The following is a 27,667-nucleotide window of genomic DNA, read 5'->3' on the forward strand; positions in this document are numbered from 1 at the left end:
GGGTGAGGCTGGGATAGGGGAGGCACAGCGAGGGTGAGGCCGGGATAGGGGCGGCACAGCGAGGGTAAGGAATATAATAAGTAGTGCAGTTACTCACTGACACGGTCAGCTATGTTGTCTAGTTGGCAGGGCGAGCTGGAGACGCTACTGCTCTGGTGTGAGGAAGCATGGCTGCCGGGCCGCTGACCGTCCTCTATGGAGGGGGCGGGGGAGGGGCTGTCCTGGATCCTTTCCTGGAGAAGCAAACAGATGGCGCTGTATATAACGGTATATAACGTGCAGGATGAGCCCCACCACCCGCAGCCGTCACCCCCAAAAACCAGACATCTCCCCCTCATCTGAGACGCCCTGAGGGAGCTGCGGTGGCGGACATGTTGACTGTCACCCAACTTTCCCAGGTACAGAAGTAACCACGACACAGCTGGATGACGTCTGCGCTAATGTCCAGACGGCACAGAGAGGGTTAATTCATATTTTGGGGATTTGTTCCCTCGGCAGGATGGAGACCACAGGGATCAGTGGCGCTGGTCACCGCTCATCCCGCCCTCCACATCACATCACTGGAAGGACGCAGCAAAACCAGTAAATTAACCCCGAAAGGTCCATCAGTGGCGAGGCATAGGGTCTGTATACGGAATCCAATGTACTGACTGAGGCGCCGGCTGCCTCGCACCTCCCCCGTCTGTTAGATCCCAGGAAGCTTTGCACCAAGAGGAGTCAAATAATACGACAGCGACAAGATCCGTGAGACGTGCAGAAATACGGAGGATGTCTTACAGAACAGTCATGTGGAAGAGAGAAAGTGGACTGGGCCATGCTGGGGGTAGTAGTGTCCTGCGTATTCACAATAAAATAACTGTACAGGAGCCATGCTGGGGGTTGTAGTGCCCTACATATAGCGCATAATAGAACTGCACTGGGGGCTATGCTGGGGGCTGTAGTGCTCAGCATATTGACTATATTAGAACTATACTGGGCCATGCTGGGTGTTGTAGTGCCCTGTGTATACAGTATAATAGAACTGTATTGGATCCATGCTGGGGGGGTGTAGTGTCCTGTGTATACAGTATAATAAAACTGTACTGGGGCCATGCTGGGGGTTGTAGTGCCCTGCATATACAGTATAATAGAACTGTACTGGGACATACTGGGGGTTGTAGTGCCCTGCATATACAGTATAATAGAACTGTATTGGGGCCATGCTGGGGGTTGTAGTGCCCTGTGTGTACAGTTTATTAGAACTATACCGGGGCCATGCTGGGGGTTGTAGTGTCCTGCATATAGGGCATAATAGAGAGTCATATTTCGTGTTCAGGTCATGTTGGGGGTTGTAGTTTTCTTAGTTTAGTGCAGTGATCTCCAACCTGTGGCTCTCCAGTTTTTGCAGGGAACACTGGTACAGTGTAAAATAGAACTGTCTTATGCTAATGTTGGGGGTTGTAGTGTTCTGTGTACTAGTGACGGCGCCCTGTGACTTTAGCGCGCTCTTTGTAGTGACTGTATTGTATGGCTCCTCCTGGTCCTGTATTTGCAGGGGCCTGAGGTCAGGGGCAGGGTTATCCTTTAATTTGTTCCCTTGACTCTGGTCACGCTGCGCGGTCCTCCGGTCTGCGGCTGCGTGTCCTCCGGTCTGTGGTGAGCGGCTGCGCGGTCCTCCGGTCTGTGGTGAGCGGCTGCGCGGTCCTCCGGTCTGTGGTGAGCGGCTGCGCGGTCCTCCGGTCTGTGGTGAGCGGCTGCGCGGTCCTCCGGTCTGCGGCTGCGTGTCCTCCGGTCTGCGGCTGCGTGTCCTCCGGTCTGCGGTGAGCGGCTGCGCGGTCCTCCGGTCTGCGGCTGCGTGTCCTCCGGTCTGTGGTGAGCGGCTGCGTGGTCCTCCGGTCTGTGGTGAGCGGCTGCGCGGTCCTCCGGTCTGTGGTGAGCGGCTGCTCGGTCCTCCGGTCTGTGGTGAGCGGCTGCGCGGTCCTCCGGTCTGCGGTGAGCGGCTGCGCGGTCCTCCGGTCTGCGGTGAGTGGCCCTCCGGTCTGTGGTGAGCGGCTGCGCGGTCCTCCGGTCTGTGGTGAGCGGCTGCTCGGTCCTCCGGTCTGTGGTGAGCGGCCCTCCGGTCTGCGGTGAGCGGCTGCGCGGTCCTCCGGTCTGTGGTGAGCGGCTGCGCGGTCCTCCGGTCTGCGGTGAGCGGCCCTCCGGTCTGCGGTGAGCGGCTGCGCGGTCCTCCGGTCTGCTTGGAGCGGCTGCGCGGTCCTCCGGTCTGCGGTGAGCGGCTGCGCGGTCCTCCGGTCTGCGGTGAGCGGCTGCGCGGTCCTCCGGTCTGCGGTGAGCGGCTGCGCGGTCCTCCGGTCTGCGGTGAGCGGCTGCGCGGTCCTCCGGTCTGCGGTTGAGCGGCTGCGCGGTCCTCCGGTCTGCGGGTGAGCGGCTGCGCGGTCCTCCGGTCTGCGGTGAGCGGCTGCGCGGTCCTCCGGTCTGCGGTGAGCGGCTGCGCAGTCCTCCGGTCTGCGGTGAGCGGCTGCGCAGTCCTCCGGTCTGCGGTGAGCGGCGGTATTCTTCAGGCTTGTAATCAGCAGACATCTATTTAGCTACTAACCCGCAATCTGCCGCGCGTCATTAGGCGACTAGTCTGGTGTCTCCGCCGAGTCACTATTTCACATCGTGTTAATTATTTCATTACAGACGAGGCGAGAAGCGATCACGTGCCGCCATTTGCCAAACAAAGGGTTAATCGCCTTCCGGCTAATCAATGAGCGCCGTTCTATATGGAAAAAGGACAAAAGCTCAGATTTCTGACGTTTTTGCAGCGGTTTTATTTGCCATTTCGGATTTTTTACTGCTGTGTCTCACTCCATATATTTTATACTCTGCGCCGCTGCCAGTTCTCCGCGGACGTCGCCGCCGCAGCCAATGGGATTTTTAGGGGAGATATTAGAACAATGTAACAGTTATGATTTCATAAGAAAATATTGTCACAGGTTTAATGGCGTCTCCTAAACACGGGGGGGGGGGGGGGGGGGGGGGACGGAGCACGGAGGAGCTACACCTATATGGCTGTCACTGTAGAGTCATGTCACATGCTCCAGTCACATCCAAAGCTGCACTCACTATTCTGGTGGTCTCCCCTCGCACAGGCTCCTAGACCTCTGGTAATTTACAGATCATATGAGGTGGAGTTTATATTATATGGGGGGTAAAGAAAGAAAAATACATCTCACCTGGTTTGTTAGAGTTTTGTCTGTCAGCAGAGCGAATAAAGATTCCAAGTGGCAGCCAGCAGAATTGTGAATGCAGCTCTAGATGTGAATGGAGGAAAAGACATTGTTGAAATAGAATTGTGAATGCAGCTCTGGAGATGACAGGGGGATGCTCTATATTGTAAAAGCAGAACAGTGAATGCTGCTCTGGGTGAGATTGGAATAGACATCACTGATAAAACAAAATGGTAAATGGAGATCAGGGTGTGATTGGAGGGTACTCCATGATGTAATAGAATGGTGAATGCAGCTCTGGGAGTGAATGTAGTAGAAAACAAGGATGTAAGACAATTGTTAATGCAGCTCTGCCTGTCAAAGGAGTAGAGAACATTCATGAAACAGAATCATGAAGACAATGAAGAATATGAATGAAAGAGGCTACATTGATGAAACTGAATTGTGAATGCAGCTCTGGATGCAAATGGAGTAGACATCACTGATGAAGCTGAACTGTGAATGCAGAAGAAAACTTTGATAAAATAGTAATGTGAATGCAGCTCTGTGTGTGGCTGGAGAAAACGCCACTTTGTAATAGCAGAATTGTGAATGCAGCTCTGGTTGCTAAACTGTATTCCACTGTCTGTCTTAGGGTACTTTCACACTAGCGTTTTTGTTTTCCGGTATTACGTTCCGTCACAGGAGCTCAATACCGGAAAAGAACTGATCAGTTTTATCCCCATGCATTCTGAATGGAGAGTAATCCGTTCAGGATGCATCAGGACGTCTTCAGTTCAGTCACTGTACGTTTTTTTTTTACGGAGACGCCACTCATCGCCTCGACTTAACTGCGCGGCTTCTTTATATATGAGAACCTTTCTTCGATGCCCCCAATAACTGCACCTGATCGTCCTTAGGGCCCCCCCACGATTTATACCGCTTCACAGGGCACCATTACAGTGCTCAGGAGCATCACTCATCTTTCCCAGTCTCCAGCGTGGCACATTGAATACTTGATGGACGCTTCGTCAGGTGCACTACAAATAGCAAGTGCAACAAGGTCACCCAGCTTTCCCAGAGTCCTGATGGGCAGTGTCCTCGTCATGTGGAGAAACCTCATTCTAAGTTTCCAAATGACCAGCAGTGAGGGGGTTAACGCGGGCCGTCATATCCACTAAATACCCGTGTGATTGGCGGACTCTTATGGACTAATGTTTGCACAGTGTTAATACCGCCGGCGCTCAGACTTCCCGGATCCTTGTCACTATTTTCTATCAAAACATTAATTTCCAGATGCTCAACTGAACAAGTAGCGAGATAATCGCTTCTGAGAGACGCACAAAAGGATTTCTCTGTTTTGAAAGCTGCAGCATAATATCAAGGACAGAAGGAGAAAGACGGAAGAGCGAAACTATCAGCGCACATGACAGAACACCCCGAAAACACAGCAGCTGCTGAATTCTGCTCTGAAGGAAATCACATACATTAAAATACTTATCCTGTACTGATCCTGAGTTACATCCTGTATTATACTCCAGAGCTGCACTCACTATTCTGCTGGTGCAGTCACTGTGTACATACATTACTTATCCTGTACTGATCCTTAGATACATCCTGTATTATACTCCAGAGCTGCACTCACTATTCTGCTGGTGCAGTCACTGTGTACACACATTACTTATCCTGTACTGATCCCGAGTTACATCCTGTATTATGCTCCAGAGCTGCACTCACTATTCTGCTGGTGCAGTCACTGTGTACATACATTACTTATCCTGTACTGATCCCGAGTTACATCCTGTATTATGCTCCAGAGCTGCACTCACTATTCTGCTGGTGCAGTCACTGTGTACATACATTACTTATCCTGTACTGATCCTGAGTTACATCCTGTATTATGCTCCAGAGCTGCACTCACTATTCTGCTGGTGCAGTCACTGTGTACATACATTACTTATCCTGTACTGATCCTGAGTTACATCCTGTATTATACTCCAGAGATGCACTCACTATTCTGCTGGTGCAGTCACTGTGTACATACATTACTTATCCTGTACTGATCCCGAGTTACATCCTGTATTATACTCCAGAGCTGCACTCACTATTCTGCTGGTGCAGTCACTGTGTACATACATTACTTATCCTGTACTGATCCTGAGTTACATCCTGTATTATGCTCCAGAGCTGCACTCACTATTCTTCTGGTGCAGTCACTGTGTACATACATTACTTATCCTGTACTGATCCTGAGTTACATCCTGTATTATACTCCAGAGCTGCACTCACTATTCTGCTGGTGCAGTCACTGTGTACATACATTACTTATCCTGTACTGATCCTGAGTTACATCCTGTATTATACTCCAGAGCTGCACTCACTATTCTGCTGGTGCAGTCACTGTGTACATACAGAATGGTAAATATTCTATTAAAGGGGTATTCCAATCTTCACTTTTTATACTTACCCTTGTTAAGTGCGACGTTCACTTCCTGGATTCTTCTCCTGCCGGGCCGCGCTTGCGCAGAAGACTGAAGATTTTCTCCCGGCCGGGCAATGTCCTGAACGCGCACGCTGCCGCACATGCGCCATGATGACCTATTCCTGGCCGGGAGAAAATCTTCAGACTTCTGCGCAAGCGCGGCCCGGCAGGATTCGACAGAAGAGGTGGCCGTAACCAGGGGAGACGAAAGACAAGGAACAGGTAAAAGGGGACTTATTTTCCCAAAAAGGGTGGGAATTGGGAAATTAAAGAGATGGGAATACCCCTTTAAGCTGTGATATCTGTTCCTAGGAAAGCTGGGTTACCAGCTGAACCATTGGGGCCCCTGCTCCCTAGTTTACCTCCTGTGTGATCAGCGCTGATGGACGTTATCGGGGTATTCGGATGACCTGGTCCTGTATGAGACCGCAGCCCCTCTGTGATGACTGACAATCCATATGGTCACCATTCTGGCTCCGGAGCGGCGCTCACCCAGCACGGTAATGCTGACTGTATGAGTCGGCAGATCTGTCTCTCAGGGTCTGAGTGGCGACCATGGACGGCGGCCATATTGATGGTCATAGTGTTATTCTGCGCAGCAGCTTGGGGGTTAAATGCACCTTTTCAGTGGTATATAGGATAGGACTGAGGTTAACCCTTTGCTGTGCGGTGCGGGCTTCCATCAGAGGCCTGGATACAGATCAGAGGGGCGGCCGCTGGCGCAGGCGCTGCGCAGGGAGATCTCACAGCAGAAAGCGAATCTCCCGCAGACGTTAATGCAGAGGAAATGTCTAATCTGCGGAGGGTCCTGCGGGGGTCTGCGCGGGCGAGGTGCCTCGTTACCCCGCACGCCCATTGTTCTTACCTTGATGACAGAAGCTCCCACTCTAGACAGAGGGCTGTGCATCTGAGCCGCCGCGGCCATGTTGGCGATAGTATTAAGGTGATTCATTTGATTCATTGCCATGGCAACGGATGCAGGCGGTAAGCTGACTGGAAGGAGGGGGTGGGGCATGACCATGAACGGCAGGTCTAATCCTAAAAATACAAGAACAGAGGAGACGTTAATCCAGGGCGGCGACGCCACTCGCTGCGGTTCTGTTACAATTTCATTCCCGTCACCCCAAATAACGAGGGATAATCAGAGCTGCTGCGGGGGGTACCAGGATGGGAGTTGTAGTTCTACACATTCACTGACTTCAGAATATCAGGATTGGTTACATTTGTTAAAAACACAAACAGAAATTGTTACATTTTGTACAAAGCGTCTCCAGCGCGGTCCGGACTCTGCTGCTTCTCTTCTCAATGTGGGGTCCATGCGGACGGGGGGCACACCACAAACCGGGGGTCCGCCGCAGAGCCGAACCTTGGCTTTACTCAACAGGTCACATTTCTATAGAAAAGCATCTACCAGACACCATGTTTTATACTCCAGTTCCATCCAGAGCTACATTCATAATTCTGCCGATATAAAATATCATACTCCAGTCACATCCAGAGCCGCATTCACAATTCTGCTATGACATCATTACCTATACTACAGTCATATCCAGAGCTGCAATCAAAATTATGCTGTTGTATAACATCACATACTCCAGTTCCATCCAGAGCTACATTCATAATTCTGCTACAACAGCATCAGCTACACTGTAGTCAGATCCAGAACTGTAATCACATTTATGCTGTTGTATAACCTCATATAGTCCAGTCCTATCAAGAGCTGCATTCATAATTCTGCTCATATAAAATGGCTTATACTACACTCACATCCAGAGCTGCATTCACAATTCTGCTACATCATTACCTACACTGCAGTCAGATCTAGAGCTGCAAGCACAGTTATGCTGCTGTATAACGTCATACACTCCAGTCACATCCAGAGCTGCACTGCCAATTCTTTGTTTCTATATATCATGCCCTGTACTCCAGTCACAGTGCAGCTGTTACATAATTTCTTTCTTTAGACTCTAGTCACCTCCAGAGCCTCGTGGCATTTCAGTAAGCTTCTATTGGGAGTCTGTCAGCACCAGCTCAGTATGCTGAATCAGCAGGGACCTTGCGGGACTGCAGCCTGAGAGCTAACAGGGAACCAGAAGATCCTTGGATTAAGCTCTGGATGTGACTGGAGTATAAGATATGATGTAACAGCAGGATTATGACTGCAGCTTTGGAAGTGACTGGACAATAACTCCCACTGGTCACATAACAAAGGGATTCAGCAGTCCTATGTAAATAAAGCTTTATCACTGTGTTATGAAAGGTTCTGCACATGCCTAATAGACTGCTTGCTGTCAGTGAAAGGGAACATTACAATGAATACAGAGGCTGAACACCTGCCCTAACACACAGCTGAGGGTCTGTTACAATGTATCAGTAAAGGTGAGAGCTATCAGCCTGGAGTCCAGGACAGTTAGGAGATATTTGCTGCTGCTGCTATGTTTAGCTCAGAGAGGATTGTCTGCCCCGAAACACTGCAACAAACCTTCAGCTGTGAGAAAGAATATTTTAAGATGGGTAGTCAGACTCTTTTACATAGGACTGGCCCTTTAAGCTACAATTCACACATATTCCTGAGCTACTCTGCGAACATTCATCCCTTATACTCCAGTCACACTGAGAGCTGCAGTCTCAATCCTGCCGGTTCCTTCATAGTCACTGCTGTGATGACAAACACAACCCCCATCATTTTAGCTGCTTTCCCATAATGCCCAGTAATTTATTCAGACACTGAACCAGCAGGAGGCAAAGAAATCAAGAAACCACCAGGAATTGGGAATGCAGCTCTTGGTGTGACTAGAGTAAAACGACTATTTGGACATGGGTCGCTGTGCTGCTGTGGAGGTCTCCGGTATACGTACGGTTAGACAGCAGGTGATTTTGCTGGAGAGGACTTAAGGGATGGGCACCTCCGATGGCGGACTGTCCGGACAGGGTGACGTGTCCCAGTGCATGCTGGGAGCCGCTGGTGGTGATCGGAGACTGGAGCTTCTCCTTATCCCACGAGGATTCGCTTCCACCTGGAGCATGAGGAGAACACGTCAGTAACATGTGACATCAGCACCATGATAATACGCTGCGTGCAATGCCGGAGAAACAGCGAATATAAACCATCGGACGCCCGGTACCCGCGGCAACTACCCCCCCCCCCCCCCCCCCCAAACTGCCCTAATTTATAGAGGGTGAAGCTCAGTCCTACAACCTCCTCATGGACTTTGGGGGGAGATTCATTCATTCGTTTTAATTCCCGCACAAATGAAGACAGAAATCTACAGTGGCTCCGAGCTTCCAGTCTGGTGCACAGACCACCAGAGATTGCACCTAAGGCCTGCACCTCATCATAAACCAGTCACATCCTCCGGAACCGAAGGGGGTCAAACACAATAACACAGCGTTTAATAAATCTCCCTCATAGTCTTTCAATTCTTCACCATTTTTAAGATCTCTGCTTGCTATCAGTGAATGAGAGCACTCCAGTTTACATTTAGAAGCATTAAGCCTGTACATACAGAGCATTGACAAAGTCCTCACACCCTCAGTGTCCACACATTCTGCTCTCTCGCTCCTTGTGCTATCAGTTCCCCCATCATATACAGTGCATTGAGAAAGTCCTCACACCCTGTCCTCTCGCTCCTTGTGCTCTCAGTTCCCCATCGTTCTGCCCTCAGTCCCCAGAATGAGAAAGTGAGAAGAAGGTGAGAAATCTTCACTAATTTACTGAGAGGGGAAAACACATCTCACATGGGCAAAAGTCTTCACACCCTTTACTCAGGACATGTCTTCATCTCCTTAACTCAGGACATAAGTTTTCAGCCCCTTTACTCAGGACATAAGTCTTCAGACCCTTTACTCAGGACATAAGTCTTCAGACCCTTTACTCAGGACATAAGTCTTCAGCCCCTTTACTCAGGACATAAGTCTTCAGCCCCTTTACTCAGAACATAAGTCCTAAGCCCCTTTACTCAGGACATAAGTCTTCAGACCCTTTACTCAGGACATAAGTCTTCAGCCCCTTTACTCGGGACATAAGTCTTCAGCCCCTTTACTCGGGACATAAGTCTTCAGCCCCTTTACTCGGGACATAAGTCTTCAGCCCCTTTACTCGGGACATAAGTCTTCAGCCCCTTTACTCGGGACATAAGTCTTCAGCCCCTTTACTCGGGACATAAGTCTTCAGCCCCTTTACTCGGGACATAAGTCTTCAGCCCCTTTACTCGGGACATAAGTCTTCAGCCCCTTTACTCAGAACATAAGTCCTAAGCCCCTTTACTCAGGACATAAGTCCTAAGCCCCTTTACTCAGGACATAAGTCTTCAGACCCTTTACTCAGGACATAAGTCTTCAGACCCTTTACTCAGGACATAAGTCTTCAGACCCTTTACTCAGGACATAAGTCTTCAGCCCCTTTACTCAGGACATAAGTCTTCAGCCCCTTTACTCAGGACATAAGTCTTCAGCCCCTTTACTCAGGACATAAGTCTTCAGCCCCTTTACTCAGAACATAAGTCCTAAGCCCCTTTACTCAGAACATAAGTCCTAAGCCCCTTTACTCAGGACATAAGTCTTCAGACCCTTTACTCAGGATATAAGTCTTCAGCCCCTTTACTCAGGACATAAGTCTTCAGCCCCTTTACTCAGGACATAAGTCTTCAGCCCCTTTACTCAGGACATAAGTCTTCAGCCCCTTTACTCAGGACATAAGTCTTCAGCCCCTTTACTCAGGACATAAGTCTTCAGACCCTTTACTCAGGATATAAGTCTTCAGCCCCTTTACTCAGGACATAAGTCTTCAGCCCCTTTACTCAGGACATAAGTCTTCAGCCCCTTTACTCAGGACATAAGTCTTCAGCCCCTTTACTCAGGACATAAGTCTTCAGCCCCTTTACTCAGAACATAAGTCCTAAGCCCCTTTACTCAGGACATAAGTCTTCAGACCCTTTACTCAGGACATAAGTCTTCAGCCCCTTTACTCAGGACATAAGTCTTCAGCCCCTTTACTCGGGACATAAGTCTTCAGCCCCTTTACTCGGGACATAAGTCTTCAGCCCCTTTACTCAGAACATAAGTCCTAAGCCCCTTTACTCAGGACATAAGTCCTAAGCCCCTTTACTCAGGACATAAGTCTTCAGACCCTTTACTCAGGACATAAGTCTTCAGACCCTTTACTCAGGACATAAGTCTTCAGCCCCTTTACTCAGGACATAAGTCTTCAGCCCCTTTACTCAGGACATAAGTCTTCAGCCCCTTTACTCAGGACATAAGTCTTCAGACCCTTTACTTGGGGAACTGATAGCACAAGGAGCAAGAGAACAGAATGTAAGGACAGTGGGGGTGTGAGGACTTTCCGAACGTATTGTAGCTCATCCTGGTCTCAGATTAGAAGTGGATACAATGTATCAGTCTGGACAATGCTCTGGACTACAGATTGATACATTGTAACAATCTGAAAACCAACTATGGAGGATCGGTTGATTTTCTTGGGGGCTTCAGTGTGGCAAGGAAACCAGACATGTCCACAAAGTCTCAGCCTTTATTCCAACAGGAGAAGGTTTATTACTGAAGGACACGGCTTCATTCTTGGACCACAAATCACAAGCAGCGCTGAACCCCACGATCCATCACTAATGCATCAGATAAGAATTTCACCCCAAAAACGTATCCCCGCTGGAATGATTGTAGATCCACAGTTACCCCCAAAGCTGCAGAAAATTGGATAATTATGGAAGACAGAAGAAATGGGAAGAAGGCGAAGGTGGAGCAGAATGATGTGGGGGCACCAGACGGTAGACTTGGGCACATACTACCACCTTGGGCTATTGAGTGCCCAACACCAATAATTTATTCCGGGCCCTATTGGTCCAGTCACTATGTATAGGGCCCCATAGTAAACAAGGAGGACGGCTGCAGCCAGGAACAGACAGTGTGATCCTCCCTTTATCGCCAGCCCACCGGTAACCCTCATGATCACATGACTGGATGACAGAGCTGAACGCTCCCAGCACTCCCTGCTTGTTCAGTGTCTGCATACAGCTTACTCTGCAGGAATTGTATACGAGGAAGCATAATAAGAGGGAGAGCACCCCTGTATTCTAGAGGCTAACCTGAGCTGTTAGGGGGTGTCTGTCCTCAAACTTGCTGACTGTTTCCAATCAGAGCCAGCAGAACAGCGAGTGCACAACGAGGCTCATTATCTTTGCCGGTCCTCGTCCTATGCCGTCAGCTCCAGGGTGTAGTGTACGTTTCCAGTAACTTCTCCGTGAAGGCGGCGCCATCTTGTCAGGTTTCTCTCCCGTTACATCCAGGACCGGACTCTCCGACAAATCTGCGGCTTTTTATAAACTTCAAAAGCGACAAATGAGAAGCGCGAGCTGAACGCCGTCATTTATTGTGCCGACCGTACGATCGCCACGATCAGCTAACGCCTTTTATCTCTGTGAAGTCAGTCGTGAGTCTATCATGCCGTCCACGTCCGCGCCCCCAGTCCCAACGAGCGACCGCGCTGCTTTTATTTCTTTATTTAATATCAGGAACAGAAGACGAATAAAATCCCATTCATCATCCGCTCGGAAACTCAAACACAAAGTAAATTTTACTCCACTGGAGAGTTACAGTAAAAGAGTCGGATGAGCGGCGAGCGCCGCTGGTCCTATCAATCACACCGCTCGTCCCAAGTCACTGCGCTGGTCAAGAGTGGGGGAGACTGCGCTAAAGAGGAATCTGACCCCACAGGGCAGACATATCCTATGTGCAGCTGCACAGGGGCCCCGGAATAAAGGGGCCACAGCCTCCCTACTGCCTATAAGGGACTGAAGCTGAAGTGAACATCACCGGCCGGAGTCGATGGCCGCACAGCGCTCAGAACACGTCCTCCGGAGTCTAAGGAGAACGCTGCGTGAGGAAAACGCTAAGGCGCAGATTTATTTTGCAGGTTTTCCAGTATTTGTGGGTTTAGTCCATAAATCAAAGCAAATAAATGAGATGAAGGCGAGGCGCGCGCCGCGCTCCCGTTATTACCTGCGTTACTGGAGAAACACTATTTACTGTCCATATGCTCCCTGACAGCGGAGATGTATGATCCGGACAGGTGCTGGCCATATTTAGGAGAGCTTAATAGCCTGGAAGATGCGCACAGAAGGTGCCGGGGGCGCCGCTCATCTCAGTATATGGTCCACAATTAAAATTCACTGTTCTCTGCAGGATAATGAAGGAGCGGGGGCGAGCGGGAAACTAAAGCCCCCGAAAACTGCCTCTATAAATTGGGGACACAGAGGTGATACAAGAAGTCAGAAAGTCACCGCTCCCAGGAAAGTAAAAGCCTCAGTGTGTACTGAAGAGCAGCACTCACAACTCTACAGCTTCAGAGCTGAAATCTCCCAGCCCCCCTGTTTGTTCAATGCCTGCACAGAGTTTGCACTGTCGACTTCAGCACAGTGTGTTCACAACAAGCTGCAGTGTTAAATCGGCTTCAACGGAAACCGCCAAATACGTTTCTTAAATTTTTTTTCAAGGAAGGTGACAATAAGACCACGTCAATAAACGAGTGTGACCGTACAGTCAAGTGCTTGGACTGCTGACGTAAAATACAATTAGGCCTCATGCACACGGCCCATAGCGGCTTTTGCAGTCCACAAATTGTGGATCCGCAAATTACAGATACCGCCCGTGTGCGTTCCGCATTTTTTGCGGATTGGTGCTTCCAGCCCTCTGTAAGAACTGCTTATTCACATCCACAAAACGGACAAGTAAAGGAAATGTACTATTTTTTTCTAAGGCCGCGGTGTGCTGTCTGCATCTTTTGTGGACCCATTAAAATAAATGGGTCCACATCTCATCCGCAAAAAATGCAGATCGGATGCGGACCAAAACTACAGCCATGTGGACGAGCCCTGAAAGGAAGGAGTGACGTGAAGACTCGGAGCCGTCCTTAGGGAGTATTCACACATAGCAGATTAGTTGCAGGACTTTCTATGTCCGTCCCATTTATCAGAATAGGGTCTGCAAACATCCATCCCCCTGCACAATATAACAGCTTCACGGCAGCGCACTGGCTCTAATGTCCCCGTGTCACTCGGAGGGCTGGACCAGTAGATGGTTATTTTCTGCACAGTTTCAGTGGAGACGAGAAAAAAACTGAAAAAAACTTGTTCCTCCAAGTCCCCATCAGAAGAGCCTTGGCCTGGACGCCATGCTTTTCATGTGGCGGATTGTGAGCAGGAGGAAGCCATGATTTACAGCAGGTTAAAGTGTCAAATTGGAAAAGCCTCACTGATGGTTTTACTGGGCCCGTTCCAAAAACGTATCAAGCGCTGGAGAGATGTAATTACTGCTAAGCCGCGCCAAAGCATTGAAATGTGCCCATTAATTCTGCAATTCCCAGTCTGTCCATCAGTCAGTCATACTTAAAAAATATGTCTGTCACCGCTTAGGTGAAGTAATCTTCTAATAATTATGTAATGAGAAGCTGGAGATCTCTGCGCCCGTCCAAACTTTCCAAAAAAAGTAAAGCAGAAAGGAAACCGACAAAATGACAAGACGTCAAATAAGGAGAAGATCAGCGGCTGCAGGAGGCGCCGATGGTCGCCCAGAACGGGGCTCACATTTCAGGGGGAAACTGCAGGAAATACTGTATTCTGTGCCGAGCTACGTCACGTCATGTACTCCAGTAGCATCCAGAGCTGCACTCACATCCTCTTATTCTGTAGTTACTTCCAGAGCTGCACTCACATCCTCTCATTCTCCAGTAGCTTCCAGAGCTGCACTCACATCCTCTCATTCTCCAGTTACTTCCAGAGCTGCACTCACATCATCCTGTTCTCCAGTAGCTTCCAGAGCTGCGCTCTCATCCTCTTATTCTCCAGTTACTTCCAGAAATGCACTCACATCCTCTTATTCTCCAGTTACTTCCAGAGCTGCACTTACATCCTCTTTTTCTCCAGTAGTTTCCAGAGCTGCACTCACATCCTGTTATTCTCCAGTTACTTCCAGAGCTGCACTCACATCCTCTTATTCACCAGTAGTATCCAGAGCTGCACTCACATCCTCTTATTCTCCAGTTACTTCCAGAAATGCACTCACATCCTCTTATTCTCCAGTTACTTCCAGAGCTGCACTCACATCCTCTTTTTCTCCAGTAGTTTCCAGAGCTGCACTCACATCCTGTTATTCTCCAGTTACTTCCAGAGCTGCACTCACATCCTCTTATTCACCAGTAGTATCCAGAGCTGCACTAACAGCCTCTTATTCTGTAGTTATTTCCAGAGCTGCACTCACATCCTCTCATTCTCCAGTTACTTCCAGAGCTGCACTCACATCCTCTTATTCTCCAGTAGTATCCAGAGCTGCACTCACAATTTTAACCTTATAGTCTGCCTTATACTAGTCACCATCTGAGCTCTACTCCACTCACATCCAAAGCTGCATTTACATTTCTGTGGTTACCCCATGTCTTAGGCCTCTTGCACACGACAGTATGGCTTTTTCAGTATTTTGCGGTCCGCAAAAAATGGATCTGCAAAAAAATACGGAAGATGTCCGTGTGCATTCAGTTTTTTGCAGAACAGCTGGCCCCTGATATAACAATAATATCCTTGTCTGTTATGCGGACAATAATAGGACATGTTCTATCTTTGAACGGAACGGAAAAATTGTTCCATTGAAATGAATGGTTCCGTATACGGAACGCAAAAAAACGGAACGGAAACGGGGGAAAAAAACATTTAAAATCACATCCAGAGGACCTAGAATAGGATTCGTAAGAGGATATTGAGGAACGTGTCCTTTTAATTGATCCTCCTTTGATCAGCACAGAGGGATGGAAAAGTGGATGTGCGGAAGATGATGTAAAAACGGCCTGGCTGCAGTCAAACCCAGAGCTGCATTCACAATTCTGCTGTTACATCATAATTTACACTGCAGTCATATTCAGAGCTGCATTCACAATTCTGCTGTTACATGGTGTCTTGTACTCCGGATCGGCACATTTCTGCTGGCTGCCGCTTAGAATCGATCGGCACAGAGCTGACAGGCCCCAACCACAATGCACTGCACTCAGCAGCCTGGAGGCCGCGCTGTTGAGCTCACAGAGAATTTTCTAGACTGGAAACAATTGTAACAAACCATCAGCTGTGTCAAGTTTTCATTTGGGAAGGTTGTCAGCCTCTGGGCGAAATCAAGAACATCCTCAGCAAGCAGAGATCTGAAAACCAGAGAGGAACTGAAACACAGTCTATTACAAAGTTGCAGAACTCTTCCTTAGGGCTCATTCAGAAGATCGCGCCGTATTTTGCTGATCCACAAAACATGGATGCCAGCCACGTGCGTTCTGCAATTTTAGAACGGAATGGGTGGCCAATTATAGAAATGCTTATTCTTGTCCACAAAAAGGACAAGAATAGGACATATTTAATTTTTTTTTTTTTGCGGGGCCACGGAATGGAACCACGGATGCGGACAGGACACAGTGTGCTGTCCACATCTATTACGGCTTCGTTGAAATTAACGGGTCCACACCCGTTCCGCAAATTTGTGGAAGAGATGCGGCCACATTCATGCATTTGTGTGATTGAGCCCTTATACAATGTTTATGCTTCATTTACATAAGTTGCTCCAGTCATTTCCGGAAGCAGTGATCTTAGGCTACTTTCACACCTGCGTTAGGTGCGGATCTGTCTGGTATCTGCACAGACGGGTCCGCACCTAAAAATGCAAACGCTTGTATCCGTTCAGAACGGATCCGTTTGCATTATGAAGAACAAAGTCAAAACGGATCCGTCCTGACTTACATTGAAAGTGAATGGGGGATGGATCCGTTTTTAATTGCACCATATTGTGTCAGTGAAAACGGATCCGCCCCCATTGACTTACATTGTAAGTCAGGACGGATCCGTTTGGCTCTGCATCGCCAGGCGGACACCAGAACGCTACAAGAAACCTCCAGAGCGGAACGGAGGCAAACTGATGCATTCTGAGCGGATCCTTACCCATTCAGAACGCATTGGGGCTGAACTGATCCGTTTTGAACAGTTTGTGAGATCCCTGAAACGGATCTCACAAACGGAATTCAAAACGCCAGTGTGAAAGTAGCCCTTACACGCGTCGTCTTCTGTTCTTCTGCTCCGGGAAGATTCCTTATCAATATTTACAACATTAAATAAACAAACTGTAACAGGAATAACGATACATTGTTTCTATCTCACTCTTCTTGGACGGGAGACAGTTTCTCGCGCTGTAAACCGTCTGGCGCCGCAGACGCAGTAATTGCCCCGTCCGCGTTTTCTGAGCAGGAGATGCCTTGATTATGTTTTGAAAAAATATTGACAGCTTGAATCCCAATCGCCGTGCCGCTAACAAATTCCAAATGTTTTGTCCCATTTCTTGTGAGCAACACCATCTGCCAGAGGTGGAGGAAGGCGGCATCGCAGGGCGACTCCCTCCAAGAATTCATCTGCCACCGACTAATGCCGCCTGAATAAAGGGGATTAAGATTCCGAGGCTTCAGAGACTATTGATAATTTGCTATAATTGGGAAGAAATGAAGATAAATGAGGTTGAGGATGGAGAGGCAATTAAATGTGCCGCGAGTACAGCTGTGTTCCCGGCCTACATCCCCTGGCCTTTACTTCAGCGCGCTATGTGCAAATTAAGCATAATGACAAATAAGCCGTGTCCCCCGAAACACAAGAAGAGGCGGAGCAAAGCGAGGAGCGGCGACACCGAGATACAGAAATATAGCGTACGGCTTCTAGAGACTTATATAAAGGTGTAGCAGAGCTCAGTATACATGGGGATAACAGATAATGTAGTAGGTGTTACCTGCAGTCCTATGTAACACTACAGATAACACAGTGATAACTCTCTGAGTACAAATAATGTAGTAAATATCACCTGCAGTCCTATGTAACACTACAGATAACACAGTGATAACTCTCTGAGTACAGATAATGTAGTAGATGTCACCTGCAGTCCTATGTAACACTACAGATAACACAGTGATAACTCTCTTAGTACAGATAATGTAGTAGATATCACCTGCAGTCCTATGTAACACTACAGATAACTCAGTGATAACTCGCCGAGTACAGATAATGTAGTAGGTGTCCCCTGCAGTCCTATGTAACACCACAGATAACACAGTGATAACTCGCTAAGTACAGATAATGTAGTAGGTGTTACCTGCAGTCCTATGTAACACCACAGATAACACAGTGATAACTCGCTAAGTACAGATAATGTAGTAGATGTCACCTGCAGTCCTATGTAACACCACAGATAACACAGTGATAACTTTCTGAGTACAAATAATGTAGTAAATATCACCTGCAGTCCTATGTAACACCACAGATAACACAGTGACAACTCTCTGAGTACAGATAATGTAGTAGATGTCACCTGCAGTCCTATGTAACGCCACAGATAGCACAGTGATAGCTCTCTGAGTACAGATAATGTAGTAGATGTCACCTGCAGTCCTATGTAACACCACAGATAGCACAGTGATAACTCGCTGAGAACAGATAATGTAGTAGATGTCACCTGCAGTCCTATGTAACACTACAGATAACACAGTGATAACTCTCTGAGTACAGATAATGTAGTAGATGTCACCTGCAGTCCTATGTAACACCACAGATAACACAGCGATAACTCGCTGAGTACAGATAATGTAGTAGATGTCACCTGCAGTCCTATGTAACACTACAGATAACACAGTGATAACTCTCTGAGTACAGATAATGTAGTAGATGTCACCTGCAGTCCTATGTAACACCACAGATAACAGTGATAACTCTCTTAGTACAGATAATGTAGTAAATGTCACCTGCAGTCCTATGTAACACTACAGATAACACAGTGATAACTCTCTCAGTAGAGATAGTATAGTAGATGTCACCTGCAGTCCTATGTAACACCTCAGATAACAGTGATAACTCTCTTAGTACAGATAATGTAGTAAATGTCACCTGCAGTCCTATGTAACACCACAGATAACACAGTGATATCTCTCTGAGTACAGATAATGTAGTAGATGTCACCTGCAGTCCTATGTAACACCACAGATAACACAGTGATATCTCTCTGAGTACAGATAATGTAGTAGATGTTCCCTGCAGTCCTATGTAACAGCACAGATAATACAGCCATGTAGTATAATATGGCCTGACCTTACCATGATAATACCTCCCACAAGATCCGCACACTCCTCTCCTGAAATACTCTGTGCTTCTGGGGGGTATCTTGCTCCTTCTCAGTCTGGGAATTAGCGGACAGGCAGATTCTCCTGTAGGTTAGGTTTTTCAGTTTTTCTGACAACCTTTCACCCATCTGTAGTAAATGGGCTTGGTTTCCCAGGATGCACTGCTGCTCCGAGAGTGCCACATGGGTAGTATGCCACGGCTTCACCACCACATGTTCATAAACCACATGGGGGGAGGGACTTCATATTCAAATTTTAAAAATGAAAACACTGAAAATGTAAAAAAAATTAAAATAAAAATGAAAACAGACGAGATAAAAGTGAATATACAGTTTTTTGCGTCTTGGCGATCGCTCGTTCTCCTCCTTCCCGCTTTGTTCTCGCCGCGGCCGCCATGTCAATACGATGAAAAATGATGCAGATTTGGGAGGATTGAGGCCGCGCGGCAGCATCACTCATATTATTATTCCAGTATCATCTGTTACCAAGTATCAGCAATTCCCATATCTAATTACAGGCAGGATTTCAGAGTCATTAAACAGAATACATTTCCATTAGCGACTCTGGAAGAAGACGGCGAAAATCAACAAGAGTAAGGCACGCGCCGAAAACGGACGGACCGCGAGGAAGTAACAGCGCGATGACGACCGCTCTACAGTCATCACTTTACCAACACCCAAGATAAAGCGCAACAAACGGAACAAAATGTAACAAAATGTCAGGTACCGAACGTTCTCCACTACGGACAGTTTAACGGGGTTTTCCAGGATTTTCATATTGATGGACTATTCTCAGGACAGGTCACCAATATCAGATCGGTGGGGGTCCGACTCCCGGGACCCCCAAAGAGCAGCTGTTTGAGGGCACAGGGGGCGCTCTTCGGAGCACCGCAACATCCTCGCAGCTCTCCGAGCGCCGCAGCATCCATTGTATAACAGATCGGACTGAGCCGCGTCTAGGTCAGGGGGTAAGCAACCTCCGGCACTCCAGCTGTTGTGAAACTACAACTCCCAGCATGCATACTTGCTCTGCTCTTTTAAGAACTCTCATAGAAATGAATGGAGCATGCTGGGAACTGTAGTTTTACAACAGCTGGAGTGCCGAAGGTTACTGCTCCATGGTCTTGGTCAGGCACGCTCAACCTGCGGCCCTCCAGCTGTTGTGAAACTACAACTCCCAGCATGCATACTTGCTCTGCTCTTTTAAGAACTCTCAGGCCCCTTTCACACGGGCGAGTTTTCCGTGCGGGTGCGATCCGTGCGGCGAACGTATGGCACTCGCACTAAATCCTGACCCATTCATTTCTATGGGGCTGTGCACATGAGCGATGTTTTTAACGCATCACTTGTGCGTTCAGTTGAAATCGCAGCATGCTCTATATTTTCCGATTTTGACGTGACGCAGGCCCCATAGAAGTGAATGGGGTGTGTGAAAATCGGATGGCATCCGCAAGCAAGTACGGATGCCGTGCGATTTGCACGCATGGTTGCTAGGAGACCATCGGGATGGAGACCCGATCATTATTATTTTCCCTTAATAGCATAATACAGAATGCATAGTAAACCAGCGCTAGAGGGGTTAAAAAAAATAAAAAATAATTTAACTCACCTTAGTCCACTTGCTCGCGAAGCCCGGCATCTCCTTGTGTCTCCGCTGCTGATGAACAGGACCTGGGCTGAGCTACTCCATTAAATAGAGCTTAAGGACCTTCGATGACGTCACTCCGGTCATCACATGATCTTTTACCATGGTGAATCACCATGGTAAAAGATCATGTGACGTACCATGTGATGACCGGAGTGACGTCATCAAAGGTCCTTAACCTGTATTTAATGGAGCAGTTCATCCCAGGTCCTGTTCATCAGCAGCGGAGACACAAGGAGATGCCGGGCTTCGCGATCAAGTGGACTAAGGTGAGTTAAATTTTTTTTTATTTTTTTTAACCCCTCTAGCGCTGGTTTACTATGCATTCTGTATTCAGAATGCTATTATTTTCCCTTATAACCATGTTATAAGGGAAAATAATACAGTCTTCAGAACATCAATCCCAAGCCCGAACTTCTATGAAGAAGTTCGGGTTTGGGTACCAAACATGCGCGATTTTTCTCACGCGAGTGCAACGCATGACAATGTTTTGCACTTGCGCAGAAAAAATCGCGCATTTTCCCGCAACGCACCCGGCTCTTATCCGGGCAAAAAAAATGACGCCCGTGTGAAAGAGGCCTCATAGAAATGAATGGAGCATGCTGGGAACTATAGTTTTACAACAGCTGGAGTGCCGAAGGTTACTGCTCCATGGTCTTGGTCAGGCACGCTCAACCTGCGGCCCTCCAGCTGTTGTAAAACTACAAACTCCCACAATGTCCTGCTGTAGGCTGTTCGGGCATGCTGGGAGTTGTAGTTTTGCAACAGCTAGAGGGCCGTAGGTTGAGCATGCCTAGTCTATGCCATGTGACTGACGAACGTGACAGTCCTAGGAAGAGTCCTAAGCACTCACTGGAGCACAGCGGACTCTTCAAGCAGCTGATCGGCGGGGGGTGCAGGGGGTCGGACCCCCAGGAACAGATATTGATGAGCCGTCCTGAGGATAGGTCATCAATATCAAAAAAAAAATCTTTAAGACCACCCCCTGAGATACATTGTGGTCACTTATAGGCGCTCATGAACACGACCATGTCGGCAAACAGCGGGTCCGCAATATATGGGCGCCGGCCGTTTGTGCACAATCCGGAAGGTGCGGAGGCACGGAACCCCATGGAAGCGCTACAGCGTGCCTCCGTGCCGCAAAAAACTAGCGCATGCATTACTTTTTACGGTGCAGACCGTTGGATGCGGATTGTGAATCCCATTTAGGTGAATGAGTCCTGCATCCGCACGTGGTGGCCCTGCGGTGGGTGCACGGGCCGGGCCGGCACACGAGTTGTAATCACTTCCCACTACTTCCATGCACTGCCGCGTTCTCCTACATGGGTAGAGCCCGTCATCCCCGTCCTATTATATATTATTACGCTGCTGTTTATTACAATGTTGCCTCTTTGCTCTCGTTACTGTCCGGTCCGCGACCAGTTCTGCTGCCATTTACCAGATCCCTCAGGACGCAGCGTCTGATTCCACGTCCGCCGGTGACACTGTCTGAATCCCATTACATCTTGTCTAAATGTTTCATTTCATTCTGCATCTCAGAAGGGGTGAAAGCTCCAAGAATCCCAGCGTGGGAGACAGATCAGCGCAGAGCGGGCTTCACAGCAGGGGGTTTGCTACAATGGACTCCAAGGTAGGTAATCCCGTAAACTGAGCGTCTGGAGCCCCGGCTGATACTCTGTAAACTGTCAGGATAGTGATGTGTGCTGTAAACAACTAGCCCTGCAGCTGATGGCCTCGTTACAATGTGTCAGCGCAGGGAAGTTCTAATGCAGCTCCTATGATCCCCATTGCCGATTTCATCTAAAAATAAGAGACACGATTGTTCACAAGGCCCCAAATCAACGCTGTCATTTGAAAAACGTGTTTGGTGTTCTCTAAACGGGTGCGTTCAATGTCAGTGCAGAAATCAGATTCTTTGCTGGCAGCAGCGTCCACCGTCCTGCAGCTGAAGACACCGACTCCGGGGCAAAGGAAAGTGAGGAAAGGATCTGACAAATGGCATAAAATGCTAATGGAACTCGGCCAAACTGCTGACAGCACCAGACATGGGCTGGGGACAGCAGTGCTAATATAACATCTGGAGTAGTGTGAATATGAACTTGCATTCTGCTCCTGCAAGTGCCCAGAAGACAGAGCTGCACAGTGAAGAAATCTCTCCCAACCGCTCCTATGAGTGACAGCCATAGCAACCAATCAGGAGGCCGCTATAGCGGTTACTCAGGGGAGGGGCAGTGAACCAGCTGACTGCAGAGAGCACTGGGCACTACCAGGAGCAAAACCTGGCAGAATAAAAGTTCACATTTCTCCAGAGCCGCACTCACTATTCTGCTGGTAGAATCAATGTGTACATACTTTACATTACTTAGGCTACTTTGACACTAGCGATAAGCTTTTCCAGCAGGGGAACAGCCTGCACGATCTGTACTACTGTTTGTACTGTACACGTGTGCTGATGGAAGTTTGTCGTTCACTGTTGGAAAAGGTTACTACGAGTGTGAAAGTAGCCTTATCCTGTACTGATCCTGAGTTACATCCTGTATTATACTCCAGAGCTGCACTCACTATTCTGCTGGTGCAGTCACTGTGTACATACATTACTTATCCTGTACTGATCCTGAGTCACATCCTGTATTATACTCCAGAGCTGCACTCACTATTCTGCTGGTGCAGTCACTGTGTACATACATTACTTATCCTGTACTGATCCTGAGTTACATCCTGTATTATACTCCAGAGCTGCACTCACTATTCTGCTGGTGCAGTCACTGTGTACATACATTACTTATCCTGTACTGATCCTGAGTTACATCCTGTATTATACTCCAGAGCTGCACTCACTATTCTGCTGGTGCAGGCACTGTGTACATACATTACTTCTCTTGTACTGATCCTGAGTTACATCCTGTATTATACTCCAGAGCTGCACTCACTATTCTGCTGGTGCAGTCACTGTGTACATACATTACTTATCCTGTACTGATCCTGAGTTACATCCTGTATTATACACCAGAGCTGCACTCACTATTCTGCTGGTGCAGTCACTGTGTACATACATTACTTATCCTGTACTGATCCTGAGTTACATCCTGTATTATACTCCAGAGCTGCACTCACTATTCTGCTGGTGCAGGCACTGTGTACATACATTACTTATCCTGTACTGATCCTGAGTTACATCCTGTATTATACTCCAGAGCTGCACTCACTATTCTGCTGGTGTAGTCACTGTGTACATACATTACTTATCCTGTACTGATCCTGAGTTACATCCTGTATTATACTCCAGAGCTGCACTCACTATTCTGCTGGTGCAGTCACTGTGTACATACATTACTTATCCTGTACTGATCCTGAGTTACATCCTGTATTATTCTCCAGAGCTGCACTCACTATTCTGCTGGTGCAGTCACTGTGTACATACATTACTTATCCTGTACTGATCCTGAGTTACATCCTGTATTATACTCCAGAGCTGCACTCACTATTCTGCTGGTGCAGTCACTGTGTACATACATTACTTATCCTGTACTGATCCTGAGTTACATCCTGTATTATACTCCGGAGCTGCACTCACTATTCTGCTGGAGCAATCGCTGTGTACATACATTACTTATCCTGTACTGATCCTGAGCTACATCCTGTATTATACCCCAGAGCTGCACTCACTATTCTGCTGGTGCAGTCACTGTGTACATACATTACTTATCCTGTACTGATCCTGAGTTACATCCTGTATTATACTCCAGAGCTGCACTCACTATTCTGCTGGTGCAGTCACTGTGTACACACATTACTTATCCTGTACTGCTCCCGAGTTACATCCTGTATTATACTCCAGAGCTGCACTCACTATTCTGCTGGTGCAGTCACTGTGTACATACATTACCTATCCTGTACTGATCCTGAGTTACATCCTGTATTCTGCTCCAGAGCTGCACTCACTATTCTGCTGGTGCAGTCACTGTGTACAGACATTACTTATCCTGTGCTGATCCTGAGTTACATCCTGTATTATACTCCAGAGCTGCACTCACTATTCTGCCGGTGCAGTCGCTGTGTACATACATTACTTATCCTGTACTGATCCTGAGTCACATCCTGTATTATACTCCAGAGCTGCACTCACTATTCTGCTGGTGCAGTCACTGTGTACATACATTACTTATCCTGTACTGATCCTGAGTTACATCCTGTATTATACTCCAGAGCTGCACTCACTATTCTGCTGGTGCAGTCACTGTGTACATACATTACTTATCCTGTGCCGCTCTGGAGTATAATATAGGATGTAACTCAGGGTCAGAACTCACTATTCTGTAGCTTCAGAGCTGAAATCTTGCCAGAGGGTTTACAGGGAGCTTGATCTGGTGATTTGCATTGTGGGGGGGGGGGGGGTGTCATCTCTGCACCTGACACTGTACCGTCCCCCATACATTATAAGAGCGCCAAAAGGTGTTGAAGTAGAAGGTCCATAAGCATGAGGAGTATTTTGAGTAACAAGTATAGGAATTGTGAATGCAGCTCTGGAGTACAGGATGTCATTCTGTGAATGCAGTGCATTATTTATGTCTTACTGATGGACGTACTGTATGTTTTACAATATAACAACTTATAAACTATGGACCAAAACCTTTCTTTACTTCCACTTTCAGTTCCCTTGTGTCTGATAATCCGCCATCTGATAATGTGGAATTTAAGGTAACAGAGTCCAGGTAAACCTCCCAGTAATGTAAGTGACTTTCTCTGCTTGTCCCCGGCATGGAAAGGGTGTATGAATTACCGGCGCGGTGCTGATACTGGGCTCCCGCATGGCACGCAGCAATTCTCTGCGGCAATCCTGGGATCAGGCTGGCAGCTGCGCGGCGAGCGTGCGATCATCCACTCCAGATGCAAAAATGTTATCTAATCAACTTCTATTCCATTATGAGCCGAGCGCGCTGCCAAATGCAGACTTTTATAACTGCGCTCATGTATGACCGGAACCATGGGCGGAACACGCCGCGCGCTCTGCACCTTCACGTGTCCCACAGAAAACCAGATCCGAGACGCCTCACGCAGGAAATATTCCAAATAAATCGTGCTGCTGATTAGCTGGTTGGTTTTACTGTTCCCTCGTGATCGCAGAAGCTTGCAATCAAAATTTTACATCCCCCTCAAAATCCAAATCAACTTTTGTCACGTTTTTCAATATTTCATAGTAAAAATCTCCACAAAATCTTCAGTAACGCCGCAAAACCTGTGCCGTTCTTCAGTTACATTACAGATTACACTCCACTCACACCCAGAGCTGCATTCTCATTGCTGTTACATCATGTTTTATACTCTATTTACATCTGGAGCAGATTTCACTATTTTGCTGCTTTATCATCTTACACTCCACTCACACCCAAAGCTGTATTCACTGCTCTGCTTTTACATCAGATCTTACACTCCATTCACAGTCAGTGCTGCATCCAGTACTCTGCTTCTACATAACACTTACATCCAGCGCTGTATTTTCATATCTGTTATTTTATCATATCTCAAACTCCACATACATCCAGAGCTGCATTCACCCTTCTGCTTTTACATCAGATCTTACACTCTACATACAGTACATGCAGAGCTGCATTCACCATTCTGCTCTTACATCAGATATTACACTCTACATACATGCAGAGCTGCATTCACCATTCTGCTCTTACATCAGATCTGAAACTCCAGTTACATCCAGAGCTGCATTTCCATATCTGCTATTACATCATATCCAAAACTCCACATACATCCAAAGCTGCATTCACTATTCTGCTCTTACATCAGATCTTACACTCCCATTATAGCCAGAGCTGCCTTGCCATACAATATCTGCTAATACATCCAGAGCTGCATGCAATCTTCTGCCGTTACATCATGTCTTATACTCTACTCACATCCAGAGCTGCATTTAGAATTCTGCTGCATCATCTCTTATATCTCAGTGACATCTAGAGCTGCATTACTAATTTATCTATTGAAGTAAGCTTATGAGAACCACAATGCGGTGAACAGCGTGAGGTGAGAGCGCAGCACCGCCGGCTTACACGGCCGACCAGCTCCGTTCTGACAGCGCACGCCGATTCCCACCTCAAGCAGCTGCAGGTTAATTCTGCCCCTCCGATGGAGTCTGAACGGCAGATAAGTCGGGATGCTGGCGCATAACTTCACCTCTTGCTCCTTCTCTACTGCTGTTACCGTTACAGTATATAATGTCAGTCTTCACTGATGTTCCGGCATTCTGTTCATGAACCAGGAAGCTCTGGATGAACAGAGCTTTACAAGTCATAGCTCCAGTGAATGGAAATGAACACAGAAATAAAGTTCTATCCACAGTAACGTTGTGGTTGGGATTTTCAGGGACCCTTTAATTTAAGAGATGAAATAACTTCTGTCACCTTTTGTTTCCTGAAATAATATAATAAAAGACACAAAAACTGCTGCGTGTGAACAGGCGGCGCTCCTGTGGGTGTAGAACATGAAAGGTTATGGAGGGGTCTGCGCCTACGCCGTTTCTTCTCCACTTCAGGAGCGCCGTCCTTCCGCTGCTAACTCGGCCATCTCTCGGCTGACAGATTCCGAGGGCCCTTAATAATGCAGAGGATTTTCTTTTAACGTGTCACCGCAGAAGTATCAATCCTGCCCTCGTGTCGCCGCTGACGCTGATTTTTCCTGACAGCGTTCCATTAAACCAATGAGTTCCCCCCTCTTGACGCTTCCTTAAATATTCCTCCGAGTGATGGATTTGTGCCGGCGCTTTGTTTTTTTTAACAGATTGCGGAGGACGATCTTACAATTATGAGCAGGTAACAGGCGAAACAGGAGGAAAGACGACGGTTCCAGATATTTCATGTTATTTCCAGGTTTAAATGAAGAAGCTGCAGAGAAGGTAACGGACATCGACGCTCATGTCAGATTGGAACAAAAAAAACGTGAATAGTCGGATATTATTTTACTTATTTTAATATATTTCGTAGGAACAAACAAAGCTGGAGATAATGGCGCCCAGAACTAAACACAAGTAAAACCTTACAAACACCGTTACAAGGGCACAAAATGTATCTGTTCTACTTCATTATTCATTTTCATTTATCTTTTTTGTATTTTTACAAGAAAACAGCAAATAAAAGAATGTTTAATTTAAAAAAGTCAGAAAACATCACAAGACTT

At 47.5% G+C, this 27,667-nt stretch overlaps 1 protein-coding gene across 5 annotated transcripts in view; it reads right to left on the reverse strand.

Moving 5' to 3' along the window:
- The window catches only part of DACH2 (dachshund family transcription factor 2), a 256,753-nt gene that overhangs the window by 56,253 nt on the left and 172,833 nt on the right, over positions 1-27,667 (reverse strand). For 2 of the 5 annotated variants that reach the window (XR_006391244.1, XM_044306201.1), the window contains exons 4-7: positions 8,511-8,669; positions 6,518-6,690; positions 3,198-3,275; positions 98-233 (exon numbers count right to left, since the gene is read on the reverse strand). Coding sequence is in view for 4 of the 5 variants with exons in the window: in XM_044306201.1 (XP_044162136.1) it covers positions 98-233; positions 3,198-3,275; positions 6,518-6,690; positions 8,511-8,669 (546 nt within the window). In the remaining variant the exon portion in view is untranslated. The remainder of the gene's footprint in view (positions 1-97; positions 234-3,197; positions 3,276-6,517; positions 6,691-8,510; positions 8,670-27,667) is intronic. The other 3 variants (XM_044306203.1, XM_044306202.1, XM_044306204.1) reach the window with 3 other exon arrangements.

Source organism: Bufo gargarizans, chromosome 9 (genome assembly GCF_014858855.1).
Source record: "Bufo gargarizans isolate SCDJY-AF-19 chromosome 9, ASM1485885v1, whole genome shotgun sequence".
In the NCBI taxonomy this organism is placed as follows: Eukaryota; Metazoa; Chordata; class Amphibia; order Anura; family Bufonidae; genus Bufo; species Bufo gargarizans.